We start from the raw sequence: 22,736 nt of genomic DNA on the forward strand, positions 1-22,736 counted from the left end.
TAAAAATGATAAAGACAATTTCGCATCAAAAACACCATTGATATTTTTCATTCCTGAATTTCCACCAAACAGAACCATAATAAAAAACCCTAACCACCAAACCCGTAAAGGGTACGGCCTTGTCTCTTGAGCGCGTAAACGACGTCCATGGCGGTGACGGTTTTGCGGCGGGCGTGCTCGGTGTAGGTAACGGCGTCTCTGATGACGTTTTCAAGGAAGATTTTGAGGACGCCGCGCGTCTCCTCGTAAATAAGACCGCTGATACGTTTAACGCCGCCACGGCGAGCCAAACGGCGGATGGCTGGCTTTGTGATCCCTTGGATGTTATCGCGGAGGACCTTACGGTGCCGTTTTGCTCCTCCTTTTCCCAATCCTTTGCCTCCCTTGCCACGCCCAGACATTTTTGCACAACTGAAAGACTATGAGATAGCTTGATTTGGTGACCTTCAGAGCCAAGGGAAGGGGCGTGGTGGTTGGGTATCTATAAGGAAGCTTTGAACGGGAATCGATCCTTGTGTACTCTTCTGGGGGAAAGTTTTGGGCCGTCGATGGTGAATGAACGGTTGAGCTTTGGGGATTTGTATTAATGTTGGATCGATGACATGGCATTATTTTATTATGAAATTTGTATTCTTTGGAATTTTAATATATTTTTCGCTTATTCATTCTTGATTTATATTTATAATCATAATTTTTTTTTTAAGTTTTAATTAATTTTATGAATTAAATTGATATCCTTTGAACTCCTAATATCAAATTCAATAATTGATATTAATAATTAGTATAAATTATAAATTATAATTATAATAACAGATTATTTATTAAAATTAAATTCACCTATGTAACACAATATGTTTTTTCATCTATTCTGGGGACAAGTCCGAATTTACTATTTTATTCAAGATAATAGTGTAAATTTCTTACTTATCTTTATAGGCTGTAAGTTTATCATTATATTTTATAATTTGATTAATAAATGTTCAAAAATTAATATTTCATTAGGAAATAAAGAAATATTTTAATTCTAACTTTTAATAATATTTGAATCAAATTAAAAAGTATAGTTTTAAAACTATATTAACTCAAAGATGAATAATAAATTTGGATCTTATCTCTTAACAATTTTATGATTATACTTTGTCATATTGAAATTTTGTTTATGTTTGGGCATAAAGCAAGTATTCATGCTTTTATGCTTGACATGATTCAATATATATATAGATTGAAATCACATAAGTGTTATTGTATTATATTATATAATAACTGAATATGAATATCAGCCTCAATAGAGAAATATAACATTAAAATGATTTATTTTTTCTTTATTTATATTATTTACTTTTTGAAAAGCTATTATAAAATAAAAGTAAAAATTAATAACATAATTGATTTAAAATAGACAGATAATTAAAATTTAATACTAATTATAATATAATTAATCTATATAAAGAAGTAAAATCATGACTATTGTCATTTAAATAATTACATATTTTGCATATAATCTTTCATAAAAATTTATTTATATTTACATCCAAATGGGGTTTTTCTAATTTTATGTTTCTAAAAATAAAAAAAATCTAATTAAATGAAGTAAATTAAACATATTTTTTACATAATGATAATAATATTTCAACTATGTCATATAATTAACTAAAAGTATATTGATATATTATAATAAATGATAATACAGTATAATAATGTAACATGATAACATAAGATATTTTTCACTTATTATGTATATGTTAGGTAAACATAAAGCTATAAGATTTTATTTGATATAAAATAAAAGTACAAAAGCTTAAAATTTATATATAGCAATAGGTACCTTTTACTCAAGCATCCATGGGAATCTGATTTAATTATATAGGATTTGAGTATTTTATGTTTGGGTTTTGGGGTAAGCTTGGATAAAAATATTTATTTTATGTTTGGGTTTGGGGTAAGTTTGGGTAAAAAATTTACTATCTATATCAGATTTAGATAGAAAACTTTGAATATCTAATACCTAAACCTATTTATATAAAAATATGTATAAAATATTTTGTATATATATTTAAGTTTGAAATGAGGTTAGACAAAAATTTTATTATTAATGTCAAGTTTAGATAGGGTACTTTTAATATCCAATACTTGAACCTGTTTACATATAAATATATATAAATATATTATATATTTAAATTTAAGACAAATTTTAATAAATATTTTATTATACATATTGAGTATAGGTAAGGGTTCAAGTATGATACTTTGAATACTCGATACTTAAACTTGTTTATATATAAATATATTGGATGCTTTTAAGGGGGATTGAACCTGGACAAGATATTTAGTCAATTTAACCAAATTCATATTTTTGATATTATATGAAAATAAATTATACAGATTTTTTTTCACTTAATTAAAAATATATATTATTTTATTTTAATCTCTAATCCTAAATTAATATTTCATAAAGTTTAAATAATATTTTTAAATTTTATTTAAATAATTATAAGGTTAGAGTATTTTATAATTTAATAAAATCCAGATTTGAGTAATACTTTACCGATTGACATCTTTAAACTGATTAAAAATAAAAAAAAATAATTTATTTAAAAGTTTTTAAATAATTTAAAAATATTTTCAAGCATTATACCAAAATTATGGTCACATAATACCTTTATATATACTTATTATCCATGATAGAACGCTCTAAAACGGTGCTAGATTAACCCAATACTATCATAATCCACCAAGGAGCATGGTAATCCCAAAATTCAAACAAACACTCTAATAAAAGTTTCAAATGCATTCACATTTCCCAGGCCCAGCTTCAAGTGATCCTCCCCCGACGCTGTGTACACGGCGGGGAAGGAAGCTCCCAAAGCGACGACGTACTAATTCCCTTAGCACGCCGATGCTCCAGGGCGGTCATCGACTCTCAAAGCTTTGGCGGTCGCCAATAACTCCACTCTTCAACCTCTGTCACCGTCTCCTCATTAACTTTAAATTCTCCTCTCTATCTCAAGCTAAGGTGCTTCCTCTCTCTCTCGCTCTTTTATTTCCTGCTTGGTTCCCGAGAAAATATAGGAAACTTTCTAGCAGTTATGTAAATACATTTGCGATTTTATATTTGTTTTTACAGCGGCTGCTATCTAGATTTTTTTTTTGGTTATTTTTAGATTATTATCCTTTAAATAAGGAAATTAGCCCTTAATTATTAAGTTAATATGATTGGTTGAAGGATTATTATCCTATATATTAGCGTTAGCATTTAGACACTCTATAAATGGGGGCTTACATGATTGCCGTCTGTCAAGAATGAAATAATAGGTTTTTTTTTTTTGACCTTTTTTCTTCTTCCATTGTTAATTAAATAATTGTGTTGTTATCACAGGGATTAGATTCTTTGGATGAAGAATGTGAGGAATTTTTGCCTTGGTTGGAGCGAAAGGCTGGGGTTGAGATTTCTTCAGTGCTCTCTATTGGGAAATCCGCATATGGCAGGTTATTTCAGTTTATTTATTTACTTTTTTTAGTTTTTATGTTGGGGAACGATTTGTGGTTACTTTCTTTTTTAATTTCAATGGAATCTCTTATTTTTATTATTGCTTGTATGTTGCTCTTGAAAACAGTTCAAACACGCACTGGTTTATATTTAAGAAACTTTTGGGGCATGCTTTATTGCATATCAATGTACATGGATTGTTTGCAAGGAAAAATAAAACTGAACTTATATGTATCGGATCAGTATATGGCAGAAGATCAAAGCAGGGAAATAGTGTGGGTACACTGGCTATTCTTGTTTAATGCAGGGTTGGTGGTGCAGGCAATTTGGTCCATGCATTTTTGGGGCAATAAAGTACTGACTAGAATTATGAAATATCCCTTTGACATTCATGTAAGGAGGAACCATTGTGGCGAAGCAACCATTGTTTGAAGAGTGTTGCTTGTTAGAAAATATTTTGTTCTCTTTAGTAGGATGGACAAATGCGTGGAGCTTAATCGTAGCAGGATAGCTGCAAATGGGAATGAATTGCAAGCTTAAATTGCTTGAGAAGAGATAATTGTAAGATCCCTTCCATGTCAATGAGCTTCAGCCTCCTGCCCCTTTAGAATCATTCGTTAAAGGCATCTCTTGCATGTGGGTTGTGGCTTTCTTTTTCTTAAATTGCTTTCTTGCCTCCTCTTTTTTCTGTATATTTAAGGAATCTTAGATCTCATAAGTTTCATTGTAAAGATAGCTAGAGAATACTCATACAGTTGTACTCCCTATTTGTTTCCTTAATAGCATGGAGTAAACAAAGTTCTATGTGTTGGAAGACCTTTATAGTATGTTAACACCATGGATACATCTCCAGATAGAAAATATTAATTGCCTTGCTCTCTTGTTATGAGTCTTATGAAGCTCTTAAGGTTTATTTTTATTTTTTAAATCCGTTATTGCAGGTCACTGTTTGCTTCTGAGATCATCCGAACTGGGGACTGCATATCGAAAGTTCCTTATAGCGTGGTATATGATTTGCAATTCTTTATGTTCAACTCTTGTATGGTGTCTTAAAAAAAATAAGGATGTCAAGTTGTACATAATATTCTTAATTTTTCAGCAAATAACACCAGACAATCTTCTTCCAAAGATTAAAGCTTTACTAAGTAATAAAGTTGGGACTGTTGCGAAGCTTGCTATTATCCTTTTAGTTGAACAAAAAATGGGCCAGGTAACAAGAATTTTCTTCTCTTAATCTGTTTTTGAAAGCTCCAATTCCTATGAATTAATGATCGTGCATAGCTTCAACATCATTATATATTTAATAGTTATTTTTTGGTTGTTTGTTGAATTTCTGTCTTTAGTTTCAATGTTTAATTTCGGAGGAATGTCCAGATCTAAATGATTTAATTATTTATCGATTGCAACAGGATTCTGAATGGGCCTCTTACATCAGTTGCCTTCCTCAGCATGGGGAAATCCATAGCACGGTAAGTGTTTCCTCATCTATGGTTTTGAAGCTTTTGATTCTTATGGCCAATGGAAATTAAAATTTTGCATGGCATCGCTCTTGATATAACTGTATAAATTAATGAATGACATTGATGTTTAAGATGAAAATAATTCCTCCTGTAACTTTTTGAGCAGTGGAGCATATTTTCTTTATTATTTGTACATCTCCTTTAAATTTGCCGTTCTTATGGGGAAAGATTGTTAGTAGAAGCAGATAATATTGTAACATTCAATTTCTCCAATTTAAATTTGTGGAGATTAGTTTTGTGGTTAGGGGTGACCTAGTCAAATGAAACTTTTTGAAAGTAAAACCTGTAGCTGCAACTTCACAATTTTCATTAGATGCCATTATGCTCAGAGTCATAAAACTTCTTTTTCTTGGGATATATGGGATACCCAGTTCTTCTCATCCTAATAAAGGAGCCTCATTTGCACCTTTCATTGTTTCTTTCTTCCCTACTTTCTGATTTCATTACCCTTGTATGATCTGTTGTTTAGGTAGGTCTAAGTATTTACTGGAGTAGTTTGGAAAATATTTGAATTGGTAATTTCCTGTGCCCCTATAGATTTTCTGGAGTGAATACGAGTTGGATATGATTCGTCAAAGCTCAGTATATCAGGAAACAATAAATCAAAAATCTAAAATAGAAGAGGATTTTGCTGCAGTTGTACCTGTAAGTAGTTGTTCCTTTTCTCTAGTTAATTTGTTGATATACATGCAGATACAGAATCAAACATGCATTGCTATGTGTGTCGCTGGTTCACTGTCATGTATAACGTGTGTGGCTATTCACTACAATATTCTTAATTCCAAGTCCTATTCTAAATCTGGGGACAAAACAACAGAAATTCTTGAGCTTCTATTAAAAGTGTAAATTTTCTTCTTTTAATTTTGTTTTCAACTCTCAAAGCTGAGTTAATCACGGATAATAGTTTACATCATGCATAATTTGTCTTTCTTTACATCATTCATAACTTGGTTGCATTGGTTTCAATCTTGAATATAATAAAAAAAAAAAGAAGAAAACTATTTGGCGCAAAAAAGTGGGGAAAAGGAAAGAAGAAGAATGGTTAAAGCTCCTTAGCTGCAGGAAAGGAATAGGGTGTGTTCTAATCTTTTCATAGCTGTTTTTTTTTAGTTAAGATATTTGTTGTATGTTGGCTTTGTTTGCCTTGGGAGATGTGATTATGACAAGGTATTCATATGATTTCAGGTCCTTGAACAATTCCCTGAAATTTTTGAAAGCATCACACTTAAGGATTTCATGCGTGCATATTTCTTAGGTCAGGCCTTATTTACTAATTTAGTATCTACTACTGATGGTCCATTCTTTCTTGCTGAGTTCAAATCAATTTTTTTTTTTTTCAAATAAGAGAGTTTATGGCCATGTTTCTTTAGTTTTTCAAATTTCTTTTGCTGCTAAGATTATATATAATTCTGCTGAGCCATGATGTATTTGATGCTGATTAGATTACATCAGTTAATTAAATTTGGTGAACCATAACAGATTTTTAGAAAGTGATAAATGGCAACTAGGATTTCCTTCGTGAAGTAGTAATATATGGTCTGGTCCTCATGTTTAGTTAAATTTTCTAACTAGTTTGTTGTCAATGTGGTAGTAACATCTCGAGCCTGGGAAAGCACAAAGGGCCTGTCTCTGGTATTGTTTCTCAAAGATGTCAATTTTTTCTGGAGGGTTTTCAACAGTTACTTCTAGTATTGTTAAATTTTAGCACAACAGCCTTTGATTTTTTTTTTTAAATTTATTATGTAGATTCCGTTTACAGATTTTATGAATCATGACGGGGTTTCAGACTCAATTGTATTATTTGATGAAGATAAAAAGTTGTCAGAGGTATGCTGACTAAGCATTAATGAGAGAATAGTTTTAGATGCTGTCAGAGGTTATGATGTACTGATAATGAAGGTTCTTGTTTTTATTGCCATACATCAAATAGTCTCCCCTTATACAAATTGGTTTTAAGTTTTTACTTTTGATTTGTTAAAATATATCTTTAGAGTTTTTTTTATTTTTAAATGACTTGAGCAGGTTATTGCTGATCGTAATTATGTTCCTGGTCAAGAGGTTAGAAATATTTCAGTGGAAAGGTTTCTCTTCTTTTCTTTTCTTTGGGAGAATTTCTTATATTTGTTCCCTTGTTAGTTTTTAGCTTTTGTTGGTTTATTTTAAATTCCCTCTTTTCCTCCTTGTCTCTTAGTGCCCGGAACCCTTGGCTTTAAAACTTTATTACAAACATGTAAAGCCAACAAGCTTCTACTTATTTGTGCATGTGCTCAACTTTTATCCCTGGAGGCTTATTTATTCCTTACCTGCTCTTTTGTTTGATTGCCTTGGTTATTTTATCTCTTGTTTTGCTCTCTCTCTCTCTCTCTCTCTCTCTCTCTCATATTCACTTACCCTTTCCTATTCTGAAGTTGTCTGGTGTGGTAATCTCTGACCAGAAATTCAATTTAGATATGTACTGGACCGAATAGCGATCTTGAATTACAAAAATATATGTGCTCGATAAGTGATTGCATTTGGTTGCTAATTATTACTCTACAGTTTTAGAAAAATTTAATACTCTGAGTTGTTTTCAGTACTCTGTTCATATTCTGAAGTACACCAGGATACTACTTCAGTGAATCATATGATTTAGTCTGTATGCTGCATCTAGGGCATTATAAGGATGCAGATTGTGAGCTGTACATGCCACTCGAAGTCTTGCATATTATTAAAATATGTAATACTTTTGCTTCTCAAAAAAAAAAAATGTAATACTTTTAACATCAGATTCAGATTTTAAAGAGCCCCCTTAAGTTTGACTACTCCTACAATTTCTTTTTTTTTTCATGATTAAATTTTTAAAATTTTAGTCTTTTGATATATGGTTTGAATGTTAATACAGTCATTGGTGTTTTCCCTATGTTCTAACTAGGAATCTGTCAGTATGGTTGTGTTGTTTGACTTTAAGCTTGTGGTATGGTGCTGCAGAATCTGAAGTTCACTTCAATTGCTTGTCTAGGTACTGATAAATTATGGAAACTTTCCAAATGCAACGCTGCCGCTGGACTTTGGCTTTACACTTCCATACAACATTCATGACCAGGTTAGTTTTGGAAGTCAGCTTGAAGTACTTATTTTCTTTGGTATAACTGTATAAGCTAGAGTTAAAAACACTATTCTGCATTTAACTTATTTTCTTTATATCTTAGTTTCTTTGTTTTCATTTGCAATTCACTTCCTTAGTCCAAAGGCAAAAATCTATCCACTACATAAATGTGGCTAAATGCTATTTTGTGGTTTTATGATCTGAAGAATGATGCTGTTGACTCTCAGGTACAAATTCACTTCAATATCCCATATCATGATTGTCTACGTGAAATGAAGTTGGAACTTCTGCAACAACATTCTACACCAAAACTTAAAGATGCAATTAATTGTTCTGAAGATACTTTCTTAATCAAGTTGGTATTGATGCTTAGTTCTTTAATTTTATATTTTAATGACATAATAAAAATGTCACTGGGCGTTTGAAGTTATGGTGAATGTTATTCATTTCCGATGGATAAATGAAAACTACAAAGATTCATGGTAAAACCGAACTTCTGAGAACTGGAAATACTTGTGGATTTAAGGAGTTAGAAATGTTCTTGAGGCTGTTACCAAATATTAAATCATTTATTGATTTCTTTCAGTACTCTTTGGCCTAACCTCTGAAACAGCTTCTCTAGTCTCTACTGGCCAAATATGGGCTTTGGAAAAGTTGCCTTCAGCTTCTGAACAAGCTGAAATAAGGTTCTAATACTTAAAAGCGGATGGTGCTTCAGAAAGAGCCGCATCACTAAGCTACTAGACTAGCTTAATGAATTTTTGAACTAGCAAAATATTCAATTTCAACCTGATAAGACCATTGTCATAGTAGGAATTTGTCCTGTCCAAAGAATAAAAGATCTTAAAGTAATCCCTGCCAAAATTTGATTAGATTAATGGTGCTAATTCATTTAAACAACTCTTTGTTAGTATATGATAAAGTTTGAGTTTCAGCTTAGCCTGTAACTTTTTGCTCTGTTGATGTTTCAGCATTCAATTTTATCTAATGACATACATAACAGTAGTGATTTTGGTTAGACGTGGAAGTGGCCTCTGGCTTACCTTAATGAATCTTCCTCAAAGTTTTTTGTTCATGTGAAAATTGGGCTTGCATGACGACCTTCTCTTCTTTATAGAGTGCTTTGTACTCAACTAGTGATGTTGATTCCATCTTCTAAATATCTCTCTGCTAATTTTATATTTAGCATTTAGATTCAACTTTATAAAGTTACTGCCCTAGCAATTTCTTTTGGAGCCTGTATGGTATAGATGTCAGCTAAATAATCTTGTTTTTATGAATTCCTTATTGCTCCTATGGGAGTTGGACATATGACTTCTGAATCATATTACTGATTTTTGTTTGTGATTATGGGATTATTACACAGGGAAGTTAGGTCTCCTAGAGGAAAGGGGAAGGGTCTTCCACAGTCGTTACGTGCATTTGCTCGTGTTTTATGTTGTACCGCTCCAGAAGGTTTTTGTTTGGATAATCTTGCCTTCCTCGTGTTTTAATCGTTATTCAAGTGAATTTAATTTAAAGGCCTTGCGGTCCTAACATGTAATTTCATTCCAACTGAATCATCAGAACTTAGTGACTTGGCCATGGAAGCTGCACAAATGGATGGCCGGTTGGCTCGGCAGCCTCTGAAGGACAGCAGGAGAGAGTTGCTGGCACATGAGATGTTATTATCTCACATCACTCACTTAATGCAGAAATATGATGTAGCAATTAAGGTAAATTTCTTGCCACTTTTCATGCATTCAAATTCATTTAGTTAACAAGGTTTCTTTTGTTGATATCAACAAGAGAAGAGACAGTTTCTGGATGTTTATTTTAAAGGTGACAAAATGGCAATTGTTTTTGGATGCAAAGTCAATAAACATTATCCAATCATTGCTAGAAATAGTGAAAGAGTTAAAAATAATATGATTTTATAAATAGAAACAGTAATACATCAAGATGATGGAACGTTACTACCATTCTTTGCTCCAAAATGAAATTTCATTTTGAACCGAGGTATGCGTGGTTAACTTGTTCATATATAAAAAAGCAACAAACTCTTCTTAGATAATATGGAAAGATGGCATAAAATGCAATATTGATACCTTTGTAAGGACACTTGTACCCAGTGTTAAAATCATTATGTGAAATAAGGTACCTTTATCTTATTTACAGAAGCGCTTCACTTACTTCAAGCTTCTTTGCAGTCACTTGCTCCTGCTAATTTCCCCTCAATGAGTAAGAAATTTGCTCTTAGGAGGCAAATGGCTCATGATCTTCTTACCGGTGAGCTTCGTGTCCTGAATTCTGCATCCGCATGGTTGAACAATTACTGTGCAGCCCTGAGAGCAACCATCCACTGTCAGAGTCAGTGATCAAAAGATCGGAAGGCAAGAATTTTTCTTAGACAAATTTTTTTATGAACTACTTGGATCAGTCATCTCCCTGCTGAAATTTTTTTGACATTTTCTGGGATATGGTGAACTTTAAACACTTGGGGGAGGTTTGAGTAAAGCATTTGGAATTGATTGTTTATCTCTGGGGCCTTTCTAGCTCATGCTTGCATTTATGAGCTACTTTCTTACAAAATCCAACATGTTAAGTGTATTTCCGCCTCTGTTTTCTTACCTTTGTAATTCTAGGAATATGATTCCAAGGCTTAGCAGCCTTATTTAACAGCACAATCTTTGCTCTGATTCTTTTTCTCTTTCAGTTTATGAACTTATTATATTTAGCTTTGTTATTTAATTACAGGAAGGTATGAATTTCACAAGCTGATTTTGTCAAATTATTCAGTTTTTTTATTTATAAATAATCGAATACTGGGAGTGTCATAAACTCTTTTTCTTTTGAATTATATACGTTTTTGTAATTGAGTTTCTATATTTTTATTGTATCTAATTAAACTTTTCTTTTCGTTTGTACTCAATCAAGTCTTTTTCTTTTTTTAAAAAAATTTTTTGATTAATAGAGTTTTAACTCGTAATAAAAATATAACAGATTTTATTTTCAATAACAACTATCACCTTTTATATACATGAAATTTGATGCAGTGTGTAGATGATGTGACACGTATCACAAAAAAAATTCAAGTCGTCATTTTTTGTCACGTTTAATTAACATACTATGATAGATTTAATATATTTAGTAACTGATAAATATAATTAAAAAATAATATAACGTTTTGATATAAATAAAAGAAAAAATTTTAATTGGGTAATATAAAAATATAGAGATTCAATTACGAAAATAGATACAATTCAGGATTTTTTTGGGTTAAATTTGAGAATATTTCTTTCCTATCAAACAAGAAAAGCGTAAATTTCTTCTCATCCCATGGTTTTCTCTTACCAAACAAGCGTCAGATGTCCTCGGCAAAAGAAGGGAAAGGAAAAAGGAAACGGGCCTGGGAGGTTTGAAACTTTCCACTTTCGACAAGCCTATTATCGTAATTCCAAGGAAGAAAATGGGGGTCTTTTGGTAATTACAGGATTTCCTGATTTTTGACTGATCCTTATCCTTATGCCCTATAAATTAAAAAAGAAAACGACGCGTTTAAGCCCTCCTTTTGTTACTCCGCCACTCTGTCTACTCTCTCGCTCTCTGTCTCCCTCTCCCTCTCTTCGAGAAATCTAGGGTTTTTCATCTTTTTCTCCTTCTTCGCCTCCCTCCTCTGAAATTTCCTCGTAAGTTATCTGTTTTTTAGTTTCATTTCTTCGTTTTAATTTCTATTGGAAATCTCATGCTCTTAATTGTCCAATTTATCGATTATTCATTTATAGATCTGAAAGATTCTTGAGCTTTTAAATTTGAATTTTGCCGCTTTTTTATGTCATAGTTTTTCAAGCATATTATTTAAATATTTATTTATTGTTTTTCGGTTGTATGATTTGTAATAGTAATTTGGAGATGTATTCCTTTAACTTCAGGTTGTTAGAATTTGAAATCTGAAAAAAGAAATAATACTTTTATGATTGAATTTGTTGTCATTCGTTTCTAATTTTAGGTTTTCAGAAAAATCTCCTGAATTTTTATTGTTTTGTCTCGTTTTGTAGTATGTTTAGGTACGGTTGGTTCTTGCTTTTATTACTTGATTTTGTGTGCAATTGGATTTACAAGCGAACATGTTTTTGAAGAATTAAAAATTAAAATGGTATTTTATTGGATGAATTATGCAGGGTTTTACTTTTATATTAAAAAAAATCATGGCAGAATTAATATTGCATTTTTGTTGTCTTTTAAATTTAAATTTGATTATGATTTTCTGTTCTACTATTTGCTTTTGCTTCATAGTAAGCTTTTAGGAAGCACAAGCAAGTGGTGTAATAAAAATAACAGTTAAATGGAGCTTTAAGTAGCCTTGAACGGACTGTTGATTGTGTTATATAGGACAATAAGTCTTTCTTTTATTAGTTTTTATAAGAACTAAGAAGTGGTGTATTTTAACTATGTAAATCTTTGTGTAATTTTATTTTTTTTGGTTCTCATGGAATAATTATTGCAGGAAAAAAATGCCTAGGTATGATGACCGCCGCAGTGGTACTCGCCTTTATGTCGGACACTTGTCTTCAAGGACAAGATCACGTGATCTAGAGGACATGTTTAGCAGATATGGGAGGTAATCGAGTCTTTTGTTTTGTTCAAGGATTCATAAAATTTATAATTGTTGCATTTAGTAGAGTGGTTTAATTGCTGCTGTTTATTTAGTATACTTGTTTCAAGTGTTTGGGTGTTCATGGTTGTTTTATTCTTTTGTACTGATGGCCATTAGGATAGGTTCAGGGTGTAGTGATGATGAAGTAGGAGAAAATAGAGTCCTTGCCAAGCCCTTGTTGTAGTGCTTGACATCAGGTCTTCCTTATAAAATATGACTGAGGATGTTGCAACCCTCCACGTGTCTGTGTGGTTTAACTTGAATGATCTTGTTGAAGGTCTCATGGCTTTTGCCTAACCCGGAGGTCTATGGTGAGAGGGTGACCTTGGTGGATTTGGCGAGTCTTTCTATAGTGTTATTGCGTGTTTTTATCGAAATGGCAACAATCTCAAAAGTGGTGTTTTTGGTTCATCTGTGAGGGGCGAACTATCAACCCTTCGATAATTGTGTCATGATGGCCTTACTGTTTCTGGCACCCGTTTACGCAGAATACGTGATGTGGATATGAAGCGCGACTATGCATTTGTTGTATGTATTTCGCTACTCATTTATTTTGATCCCAAACAATTTTTCTTCCTTTTATATAAATTTCTTCACCATATGATGTAAATATGATCTTTTCTCTTGGATCTTTTTCTTCTTTCTTTGTGTCTACTGCCTCCCTGATAACAGGAATTTAGCGACCCTAGAGATGCTGATGATGCAAGATATGCATTGAATGGTCGAGATCTAGATGGAAGCCGTATCATTGTGGAATTCGCCAAGGGAGTAAGTTTTTTGATGACTTTCCACATATCAGAGATTTCATTAGTTTCTGTTTCCTTTTTTTAAATGATAATATCTCAATAATGTTGTAAAGGCTACGAGTATCATATGTAAGCCATTGGCCAATTTGATCGTTCAGTGGTGGAACTTTTGATGTATTTATTTATATCCTTAATCCCTTTGGGACTTTGGGAGATGTGACACATAAAATCTGCATGCTCAGTTAGTTAGTGCATTTATTTGACTATAAGCACCTGTTTATATGCTTGCGTGCCCATGACAAGTTAATTTGATGATATGCACACACGCATGCACACCCCCATACCTTATAGTTATATATTACCTGGTATGGTGTGATGCTGTGTGACAGCCCATATAGTTAGTCTATATTGTTTGAACGTTGAATCTGAATGGAGTTGCATTTAGGTGCCCCGTGGCCCTGGTGGATCTCGTGATTACCCTGGAAGAGGAGGACCTACTCCTGGGTCAGGACGCTGCTTCAACTGTGGAATTGATGGTCACTGGGCTCGTGATTGCAAAGCTGGAGATTGGAAGAATAAGTGTTATCGCTGTGGAGAACGAGGCCACATAGAAAGAAATTGTCAAAACAGTCCCAAGAAACTGAGGTCCTCTCCCTCCCCCCTTATCTATTTGTCTTACTCTGATCAGTTTTGTTGGAATAGGTGTTATCATATCTTATCAGTTAAAACTTCCAATTTGTTTACTTGAGAAACAATTATATTGGCGCAGCCGCAGACCACGCAGTTACTCACGCTCACCTAGTCCCCGCCGTGGTAGAAGCAGAAGCCGTAGTTACAGCAGGGGGCGTAGCGACAGGTTAGTGTTTAGCTTTCCTTGCAACAAGAGTCCAGTTCTGTAATTAATACAAATTACCTTATGAAATAATTCAGTCAAATCTGACTTTACCATTTTTGTTGGATTACATTCTAAAACAAAATTTAAATGTCCTTTTGCTATGGTTTGTGCGTGAAAGCACTCATGCAAGTGAAAAGAATTGGGGAATATTTAATCTACAGAATTGTTTTGGTTTGTTAAACTGCTGGGCCTGATTCTTCTTTGTGCTTAATTTTAACCTTCTGCAGTAGATCAAGATCACCTGTGAAGAGAGAAAGAAGTTTTGAGCGTGACGATAGAAGATCAAGGAGCCCTAAGCGCCACAGGGGTTCTCCATCTCCATCCAAGGGGAGGAAGCATAGTCCAGCACTCGATGAAAGAAGCCCACGAGAGAGAGGTAGCCCTTCTCCAAGGGACCGCAGGCACACCAATGGTTCAGATTACAGTGCAAGTCCTAGGGGAAGGAGCAGAAGCCCAGACCGTGAAGCTGATGGCGAAGGAAGGTCTTATAGGAGCTCTGTGAAGGAAAACGGCCACAGCCGCAGCACTAGCCCACTCCCTAGGGATGACAGGAGCCCAATCTACGATGATGATGAGAATCATGCTTCTCCTAGGCGCAGTGAATCAAATTAAAGCAGGTGGTGGTGGTTTGAATGGTATGTCTTAATGACAACAATCTGTGTTTGCGAGCACTTTTGAGTTTTATATGGATGGAGAACTTTTCCTTCTAGAATATTAAGAACTGTTGAGATTTATTAGAGTCTGTTTCTATAAATCCCTCTTTATCTTGTCTTTAGTAAATTACTTTTTACAGCTGCGAATGACAGTTGATGATTTTCTGCATAAACTATGATCTATGATTTGCACAATATCACTTACTAGTATCTCTCCTTTTTTGGTTCAATGGCACTCTAGGGCTCGACTCTTTTAAGATTTTCTAACTCAATGGTTCTGCCCAAACATAAAAGAATTGGAATTCCAATGCTCCCTGGTATCAGTCATACATGTGATTGGGGATGATGGAGGTAGCCCCAAAACTCTTTCATTTCGTCTTATTTGAGAAATCATGCGACCTCCGGCAAGCATTATTTAACCACTGCAACATAATTCCTTCCAGAAAGATCATTCTAATTCTAAAGTATCTTGAAGATACTAATTGTTTTTGGTCATGCTTAATTCCCCGTAGATGCTGGTGTCAATAGATTTCAATGGTTTTTGTGCTTCAAGATTGGTTGCTGCTCAACACTGATCGAGCTTATTGAACTTCATGCTGTCAATCCATTGTCCGAACTGTCTTTTGTGATTACTTTGAAGATTGGTAATGCGATTTTTAGGTCAAACTCGGAAACTGCTTTGCATATCAAACAGGATTATAGTGTTTATTGGAATTGTCAACAGTGGTATGAAATGAGAGATATCGTTAGGTGATTTTGATTATAGACGACAAATCAATTTGTTGCACTAGTGATTCAAATGAAAAGAAATGAATCAAATACTAATTCAGATTTACTTACTTATTGGGCTATCTCTTCCGGTCAGGTCCGGTTCAAGAGAACGCACTTTTGCCTTCCATTCACAACCTGCTTACAAGGAAAGCATTAACAAAGGCAATGGCTTTGCCACCCCAAGGTGAAAGCAGCAACGCCATGGGGCACTGCCACAAAAGTGGTGCTCCAGTTTCTTCTGCATAATGGCTCGGATCAAAGAGAAGCTTGAAGAGGTTACTGATCAGGTTTCAAACATCAAAAAATGGTTTGTTTGCCTTGGGAACTATATAACTTTAACATCCAAATAACTAATGGCTGTAGAATACTAACTAAAACAAAGACATACAATCAACTAACAGGAAATGGTTCTTATTCAATTGCATAATAAGGTAGAAATGTACGTTAGCCTATTTTTTTTGCTAATTAAACAGACAAGTTAATAAAAATTACAAGGAAATGAACTTTTTTTTTGTCCTGCATATTTACAAGAGGTGAATTGTTCAAAACCTAACAAGTTTTAAGGTACAAGAAGAATTGCTATGAAAAGTTCTGAAATCAGAAAATTTTCAAATGTCACATGCACCGACGTATCCACAGTTGGTGCAGAAAACGCCCAACAACTTGAGGAAACTGCCCAACAACTTGAGGAAACAGTCCGGAAGAATTTTTCTCTTAAATACATTATAAGTCTTGACCATGCAGATTTATGAGATATAAGCCTTTACCAGCTCTGAATAATTGCAGACCAGACCTGTCCTTGGACATGTAATATTACCATTGTTTTTCTCAGCCATTTCCTTGAGAGCCTGCAACACAAAACAAGGCGTCAAAACACTAGCACAATGAAAAAAATAACAATAATACCATCAGTAAAATGTAAAATTTATCGAGAAAAAGGTGGACCCTAGTGCTGTAGACATAGCCATTAGGCAAGACTTGTGGCGGGTTCTCTGTATCCATTAGCTCTTTGGTTATGTAGCATACTAGCTTTGAGTGGTGCTGCTTGGAGTATGGCAAAGGTAATGCCAACTTCCGGAAGCTGTCCTGCGACAATGGGTCCTCCTTGGTGCAGTCATCTTCATAACAGTATCTAAATCATGTCAAGAGAACAACTGTACTAGCAAAAGTATTAGCAATACAAGTGTGGCACTGAAAGGCTATAGAGCAGAGCAGAGCTCGAGCACCAATCAAACAGATTCAATAATAATGCATCTCATCATTAGGAATTTAGATATACTCAACAAAAGATGAGCAAGCATGTATGCACACACACATGCAAAGTAAGATTCTCACTTCTCAGTAATCTTGAACACCAATTTGAGTTGTGTTCATATCAGTTAATATGCTCTGTTGATGTAACTGAGGCTACAGAGTTACTAGATAAATATAGATAAAACCATAGGCAGGTAGATAATGGCAGTTGCTGTAAGGATACGGAGTTTTCAAGGCAGACAAGCCTGCTTGCAGGTAAATATTCAGCAATGGCTCCAGGGTCATGCCATATAACCTGCAGAACTCCTGTTTAAACTGATCTACCAGGAAGTCCCACTGCTTAGGTTCAAACAAAACCTAGATGCAAATCAAAAGAAATCATATAAGCAATGGCTGAACCTGTGCTTTATCAGCTCTTCCATAAGACAAGACGATATAAAATGTAAGAGTTTCACTTAAATAGAATTTTAGGAAAAACTGCTACTTCAGTGATAGAGTGGTCATTTACTGGTAAACATCTAACCCATGGCAGATGTTAAGTAAGCAATGCTAAGAAAAGGAATAAAATTCCTTTCTAGGTACCTAGGAAGCTAAATAAAAAGGGAAAATTATCTGTATAGCAAAGCAGTGTCACTACTAGTACCAGCAAAAATGAGTGGTTTAAAGATATGGAAGAAATAACAAAGCAAAATAAGCTACTCATTAATAAGTAAGTTTTACATACAATGAGGCAAGTATTCATATTTTGGCAGACAGGTAAGTATTCATACCTGTTTTCATATTCTGGAATCTAAATGAACAAAAGGCTTTATCACTAACAAATAAAAGTATGAAAATGATCAGAAGTAACACTATGCCAGACTCCACAAGTACATAGGCAGTGAAGGGAAGCATCAGGATTAATTCCTGTTGGAACAATATTAGGCAAAAGTAGGAAGAGGTGATGTTTTAAAATAATACAATTTTAGCTTGTTGTATTAACCAAATATACAAATTACTTGTGTCAAACAAAAACAAGGCTATTTATTTATTGCTATTTTTTTTTTTAAAAGAATGCTCCACATTTACCAGGTCATTAATGATGTTGATATGCAACAAACAATTGACCTCATTAAGTAAACAGAGCCAGAAGCTGTTTATTTTGCTTTAACTTCCATTACTTAAGATTCTTTTATCTTTATTATCGTCAAACAATCGTTCCACTTAAGCAACACGAGTAACTATGCTAACTTGAACCATAAGTCTATTCAAAGGAGGGATCAAATTTACCTTGTACTTAGCACATTCAGTATTACTTCTAAAGGCCAAAGTTGCCATGACTCGCTGCAATTCTTTCAAATGAGTTGCTCCCCATGGTGCAAGGTACCTTCGAGCATACAAAATAGCACGCATGTGGTTTTCAGCTCGTACCAACTCAATGAACTCCTGAAGTCTCAACTGGAATTCAAATTTGCTCTATCATCAAAAGCAACAGCAAAATGATTCAAGTTTAGACATATTCCTGGATATAATCTAAAATCACAGCTCTATAATGCAATTTGGGATATCCACAAAATTTTGACAGTAAGTACATTGAATGCACTTGCCGGAAATGAATGCAGCTAAGTAATTTAATAGCATAAATGATGATAATCCAAAATGAAAGCTCAGCAATATTTGAACTCTTAAAGAATTGTGGCTCTGGAAATGTTAAAATATCAAGTGAAACTCAAAGAGAGTAATGATCATGACAATTGAGAAAAATTGATGAATGCATACCTTGGACTTCTTCAACCGTGATTTGTTATCCACACACCAGGCAAGAGCAGGACCCACCTCCTGATTTCTAAGGGCATCAATAACTTTCTTAGCTTCTTGGAAAACATCAATATCAACAAGATCCTGGCAAATAAAATCCAATATTATTTCAAGCATATTTGTAGGCAGACAATGTGCATATGCCTTACAAAAGTAATTTATTTATTTTTACAAAATGACATTTATTTCAAACCATAGAACAGTCATTGACCAACTCTGGCCACACCAAAGTGGTTCTCAGGGAGGGTGGTACATGATGTCAAATTCATGCAGTGCAGTTAGTTCTAACTGAATGCTAAAATGATCAAAAAGTTTCTATTGGATCTCAGTAGCTATTAAGAAGAATATAATTGGAAATCACAGCGAAGACTCTGAAAAAGATGACAAGAATGTTTTCATTCGTGAGTATTTAAGGGAAAATTAAAAAGCTGCCCACCCAAAGCTAGAAACACTGATGAGTGACAAAGCATTCTGATCCAAAAAGTTAAACATGAGCGTACATGTATATTATTATAGAAACAAGGTGATGAAACCATTCTAATTCAAGCTAATACTACTTGATAATCTTTCCAAATTCTCCTATAACCAAAAGAAAAATAGTTAAAACAATCCTCTGGCGTTTCCACCTCCATTATTCAATTGAATTTTAAAAATTGACACCTCTAACACCTCCATAGTCAACAGACGAAAAGAAACAAGCGTGTAAAATTACCTGTATGTTGCTGTTTTCCGCCAGCTTCATTGCAGTGTCATAATACGACATTCGCAACATGTAGTCCACAAGAATCCGCTTCAATCGCACATTATTCCATTCAGACAGGTTCTCAGCATCCACTGATTCTAAGTGATCAAGACGAGCCCGACACCTTTGTGCCTGTAAGTTCTCTGTTCGACTCCCCTCTTCCAACTGAATTATGAAGAGCATATACCATGAACTTAAGGGTGTTACTCAACAATTTGGAAAACAAATTTATCCATTCCAATCTCTTAATTAGTGAAACACAAAAGGACAAAACCATTGACAATTGGGAAAACAAATTTATACAGTCCAATCTCTTATAATGAAACACAAAAGGACCAAACCATTGCTTGGAATTTACCATCACATAATCCATATAATCATCAAATGTTTGTAATGTTGAAGATACAAACATATAGGAATCACTACCCACGAACTTACAAAGGGTTACTTATCAGTTTGGATAACAAATATTGAATTTTGATGAAACATAAGACGCCGGATAAAATTCTTAAACATCTCAGGGCTTTCTACAATTTCTTACTCGCCAGCTCAGGCTATTTCAATCCATTGCCATTTTATACAGATTCAGGCTTTTTTATATTTAACCTTCAATTATCTCCCAAAATCCAATATGATAAGATTCAAAGATCAATATTTGTCAAAATTTTCAAATTTCCATACAAATTCATGCGTAATAAAATATTTCCTTGATTAATTCTACAATCTCATATTATTCATGTAAAATTGTAAAATTTTCAACTTTCATACAGACCCATCCATTTTCAATCAAATTAATTTATTCCCTTTCTATCTTATACGAATTCATCCATTTTAAATCAAATTAAAATCCAGTAATCTTGCACTCAAATTATCCAAAATTTCTATCTGTTAGGCCTGCAAGAAGTTAAAAAGAATATAAAACTAATTAAAGAAAATAAATAAATTTAAAAAGGCTGCTTCTTTCTTCTTTTATTTTTCTATTTACCTTGCGTTTGAGGCCTTGCAAACGGGAAACAAGGGAGGTGAGATTCAAGACGGTGTCCTCTTTAGAGGGTTCGTTACAGTCAGCCACCTCGGCGACGCTCGAAATGACGGCGGAGACTTCTTTTTCGACGGTTCGGTGATTTGCTCGGATCGTTTTCTTGTAATGTTCAAATGGAACACGCAATAATTGATGCTCTAATTTCAAAGATTCCGTTAGCTGGCTCAGTTTCGAGGACGGCGTTGTTTTTAATGCGGCGGCGGCTACGGTTGTCGTGGCGGCGGCTTCGGGGTTTGTTGTCCCGGCCGAACCGCTGCCGTTTGGAAGGGGATCGATTTCCATTTGGAAATTAAAAAAAAATAAAAACTTCCTTTTTTTTCTCTCTTTTGGTTGAGTTTAATGGAGGAGTGAAGAAGAAAAGAATGATTTTTGGATGGGGAAGGAAACGGGGGAGGTGATGGAAGAAAACGACAGCGTTTCGTATCCTAAAAGGTGGGAACAAGGAGGGATCAAGCAAGGTGGTTTGATTAAGACAATTGGGCTTTCAATTGGGCCTATCTGTGCATACTCATTTGGGAATTCAAGCCCAAATCTTATGTCCATAACTTGACTAAAATAAATAAATAAAATATTATTTTCATGTTAATAAGTTAAATATTGTCACTTTATTAATAAATAAATTTATTAATTAAAAATTTAAAAAATAAATATTTATTATTTTAAAAATATCTATTTTAAAAACTTTTTTATTTTTTATTTTTTTTACATTTGTTATGTAGCACTCTAGAATTAAATGATAATATATAAATATTATATATGACCATGCATTGAATATAAATTTAAAAATAAATATATAAGAGTTAAAAAGTTAGGATAAGTAAAAAATTGTATAAATTTTATCTAACTTTGAATTTTCTTAATTAATTAGAGATTGAGTAGTTTCTACTGATTTGGTAAAAAGTGTCAAAAAGAGAAAACTCAATTATTAGCTTAACAAATTGATGTAGATTTTGATTAGCTTAAAGCAAAGACAAAGCACATCCTCAATTAATGAAAGGTCACATCATTTATCCACCAACTTTGAAATCTTTTTGTTTCATTTGCTTTTTCAAAATTACTATTTTATACGATAAAATTTTTAAAATTCCAAAACAAAATTAGTGATTTTTATATATTTATTTAATAATTAATTAATTATATTATTTAAAATGAATATATTTAATAAAATAAATGTCAATTCTTCGACTCCACTGTGTATGCATATATATATATTATAATTTATTTTTCTTTTTCTTTTTAATAAAACCCAAAAGAGAAAAAAAATATACACAATTTCCCTTCTTAATTAAAATTATAAATGTCAAGTATTGTTTTATGTATTATAAGGTTTTACTTTTTGTGAATCATCATTAGCATCTTGCAGTCCCATAGAAGCTTGCATGAAATAAGGGAATAGGCATCATTGTGTATGATGAAAATGACACAGAATTTGGAGATTATGTCCATAGCCCATTATTTTTTATATATATTATTTTTCTCATTTGTTTTCTTTTTATTTACCTTTTAATGTTCCTTTTATTGGCTAGAATTGGTCTTTGGAAGTACTTTCTTGTACAGATTTGGACTTTTTCTTGCATCAAAATTAAATTTAGATTAAGTTTTTAATCAATCAACTGTTATTTTATTGAATGTTTTTTATTGGGTTTTTGGAAGCATATTTGAATTATTTAAAAAAATTTAAATAAATTTTATTATTTATTATATTTAATTAAATTTTTATATTTATATTTTGATTCGAATATTTATTTATAATTAAATATTGATTAATTATCATTAGTCAAAATAATATTTATTACATTACGTTAATACCATAGATAAAAATATTACATAGTCACATTATTATTCATTATGACTTATTAACATCTTACATTAATATCATATGATATAAAATAATAAGTGATGTTTTAATTAATAATAATTATAAATATATATTTGATTAAAAATATAAGTATAAAGACTTAATTAAATATAATGAAATATTAATGATTTATTTAAATAATTTAAAGATTTTACCGATTCAATACAAATTATTATGCCAAAAAATTTCAAATTAATTAAGTAAATTGTCTTTTGATGAATAATGATCCATCATTATCATCATCATAATC

General features: G+C 32.9%; 4 protein-coding genes across 12 annotated transcripts; 2 read left to right on the plus strand and 2 right to left on the minus strand.

Moving 5' to 3' along the window:
* LOC110425353 (histone H4) lies at positions 1-622 on the minus strand. The gene has a single exon (XM_021440248.2). The coding sequence runs from the start codon at positions 399-401 to the stop codon at positions 90-92; it is 312 nt and encodes a 103-aa protein (XP_021295923.1). The 5' UTR covers positions 402-622; the 3' UTR covers positions 1-89.
* A 2,088-nt stretch (positions 623-2,710) lies between these two features.
* LOC110425135 (SET domain-containing protein) lies at positions 2,711-10,847 on the plus strand. Of its 8 annotated transcripts, none has more exons than XM_021439946.1 (15): positions 2,711-3,013; positions 3,377-3,486; positions 4,429-4,492; positions 4,587-4,697; positions 4,897-4,956; positions 5,545-5,652; positions 6,193-6,262; positions 6,599-6,639; positions 6,754-6,834; positions 7,030-7,065; positions 8,006-8,089; positions 8,320-8,447; positions 9,459-9,547; positions 9,659-9,807; positions 10,282-10,847. In XM_021439946.1, exons 1-15 carry the CDS (start codon positions 2,786-2,788, stop codon positions 10,447-10,449), a joined length of 1,527 nt encoding a protein of 508 aa, XP_021295621.1. In that variant the 5' UTR covers positions 2,711-2,785; the 3' UTR covers positions 10,450-10,847. The 8 variants fall into 8 exon arrangements, 7 of the variants coding, with proteins under 7 accessions (XP_021295621.1, XP_021295622.1, XP_021295623.1 ...); XM_021439947.1 differs by having other exon boundaries at positions 4,429-4,489; XR_016351799.1 differs by lacking the exon at positions 10,282-10,847 and having other exon boundaries at positions 8,320-8,451; positions 9,659-9,716.
* A 786-nt stretch (positions 10,848-11,633) lies between these two features.
* Positions 11,634-15,232, plus strand: LOC110425019 (serine/arginine-rich splicing factor RS2Z33-like). Of its 2 annotated transcripts, none has more exons than XM_021439772.1 (7): positions 11,634-11,760; positions 12,579-12,692; positions 13,217-13,256; positions 13,401-13,496; positions 13,920-14,119; positions 14,244-14,330; positions 14,597-15,232. In XM_021439772.1, exons 2-7 carry the CDS (start codon positions 12,586-12,588, stop codon positions 14,979-14,981), a joined length of 915 nt encoding a protein of 304 aa, XP_021295447.1. In that variant the 5' UTR covers positions 11,634-11,760; positions 12,579-12,585; the 3' UTR covers positions 14,982-15,232. The 2 variants fall into 2 exon arrangements, with proteins under 2 accessions (XP_021295447.1, XP_021295448.1); XM_021439773.1 differs by having other exon boundaries at positions 14,250-14,330.
* Positions 15,233-16,175: 943 nt separating this feature from the next.
* Positions 16,176-21,026, minus strand: LOC110425018 (LisH/CRA/RING-U-box domains-containing protein). The gene is made up of 7 exons (XM_021439771.2): positions 20,572-21,026; positions 19,557-19,751; positions 18,806-18,928; positions 18,317-18,502; positions 17,271-17,404; positions 16,739-16,925; positions 16,176-16,641 (listed from the first exon to the last, which is right to left on the minus strand). Exons 1-7 carry the CDS (start codon positions 20,908-20,910, stop codon positions 16,540-16,542), a joined length of 1,266 nt encoding a protein of 421 aa, XP_021295446.1. The 5' UTR covers positions 20,911-21,026; the 3' UTR covers positions 16,176-16,539.
* Positions 21,027-22,736: the final 1,710 nt, after the last annotated feature.

The sequence above is a fragment of the Theobroma umbraticum genome, unplaced genomic scaffold (assembly GCF_002168275.2).
Source record: "Theobroma umbraticum cultivar Fairchild unplaced genomic scaffold, ASM216827v3 scaffold_81.0, whole genome shotgun sequence".
NCBI classification, from domain to species: Eukaryota; Viridiplantae; Streptophyta; class Magnoliopsida; order Malvales; family Malvaceae; genus Theobroma; species Theobroma umbraticum.

What these genes read in the sequence shown, in the direction of transcription:
- LOC110425353 (XM_021440248.2), bottom strand. Translation starts at nt 401, where the DNA reads ATGTCTGGGCGTGGCAAGGGAGGCAAAGGATTGGGAAAAGGAGGAGCA.
- LOC110425135 (XM_021439946.1), top strand. Translation starts at nt 2,786, where the DNA reads ATGCATTCACATTTCCCAGGCCCAGCTTCAAGTGATCCTCCCCCGACG. An exon ending in ATTTTGCTGCAGTTGTACCT is followed by an intron (nt 5,653 to 6,192) that starts GTAAGTAGTTGT and finishes ATATGATTTCAG; the next exon opens with GTCCTTGAACAATTCCCTGA. An exon ending in GCACAAAGGGCCTGTCTCTG is followed by an intron (nt 6,640 to 6,753) that starts GTATTGTTTCTC and finishes TTTATTATGTAG; the next exon opens with ATTCCGTTTACAGATTTTAT.
- LOC110425019 (XM_021439772.1), top strand. Translation starts at nt 12,586, where the DNA reads ATGCCTAGGTATGATGACCGCCGCAGTGGTACTCGCCTTTATGTCGGA. An exon ending in AGCGCGACTATGCATTTGTT is followed by an intron (nt 13,257 to 13,400) that starts GTATGTATTTCG and finishes CCCTGATAACAG; the next exon opens with GAATTTAGCGACCCTAGAGA. An exon ending in AGCAGGGGGCGTAGCGACAG is followed by an intron (nt 14,331 to 14,596) that starts GTTAGTGTTTAG and finishes AACCTTCTGCAG; the next exon opens with TAGATCAAGATCACCTGTGA.
- LOC110425018 (XM_021439771.2), bottom strand. Translation starts at nt 20,910, where the DNA reads ATGGAAATCGATCCCCTTCCAAACGGCAGCGGTTCGGCCGGGACAACA. An exon ending in CACGGTTGAAGAAGTCCAAG is followed by an intron (nt 18,503 to 18,805) that starts GTATGCATTCAT and finishes TTTTGATGATAG; the next exon opens with AGCAAATTTGAATTCCAGTT. An exon ending in CTGAATGTGCTAAGTACAAG is followed by an intron (nt 17,405 to 18,316) that starts GTAAATTTGATC and finishes ATTTGCATCTAG; the next exon opens with GTTTTGTTTGAACCTAAGCA.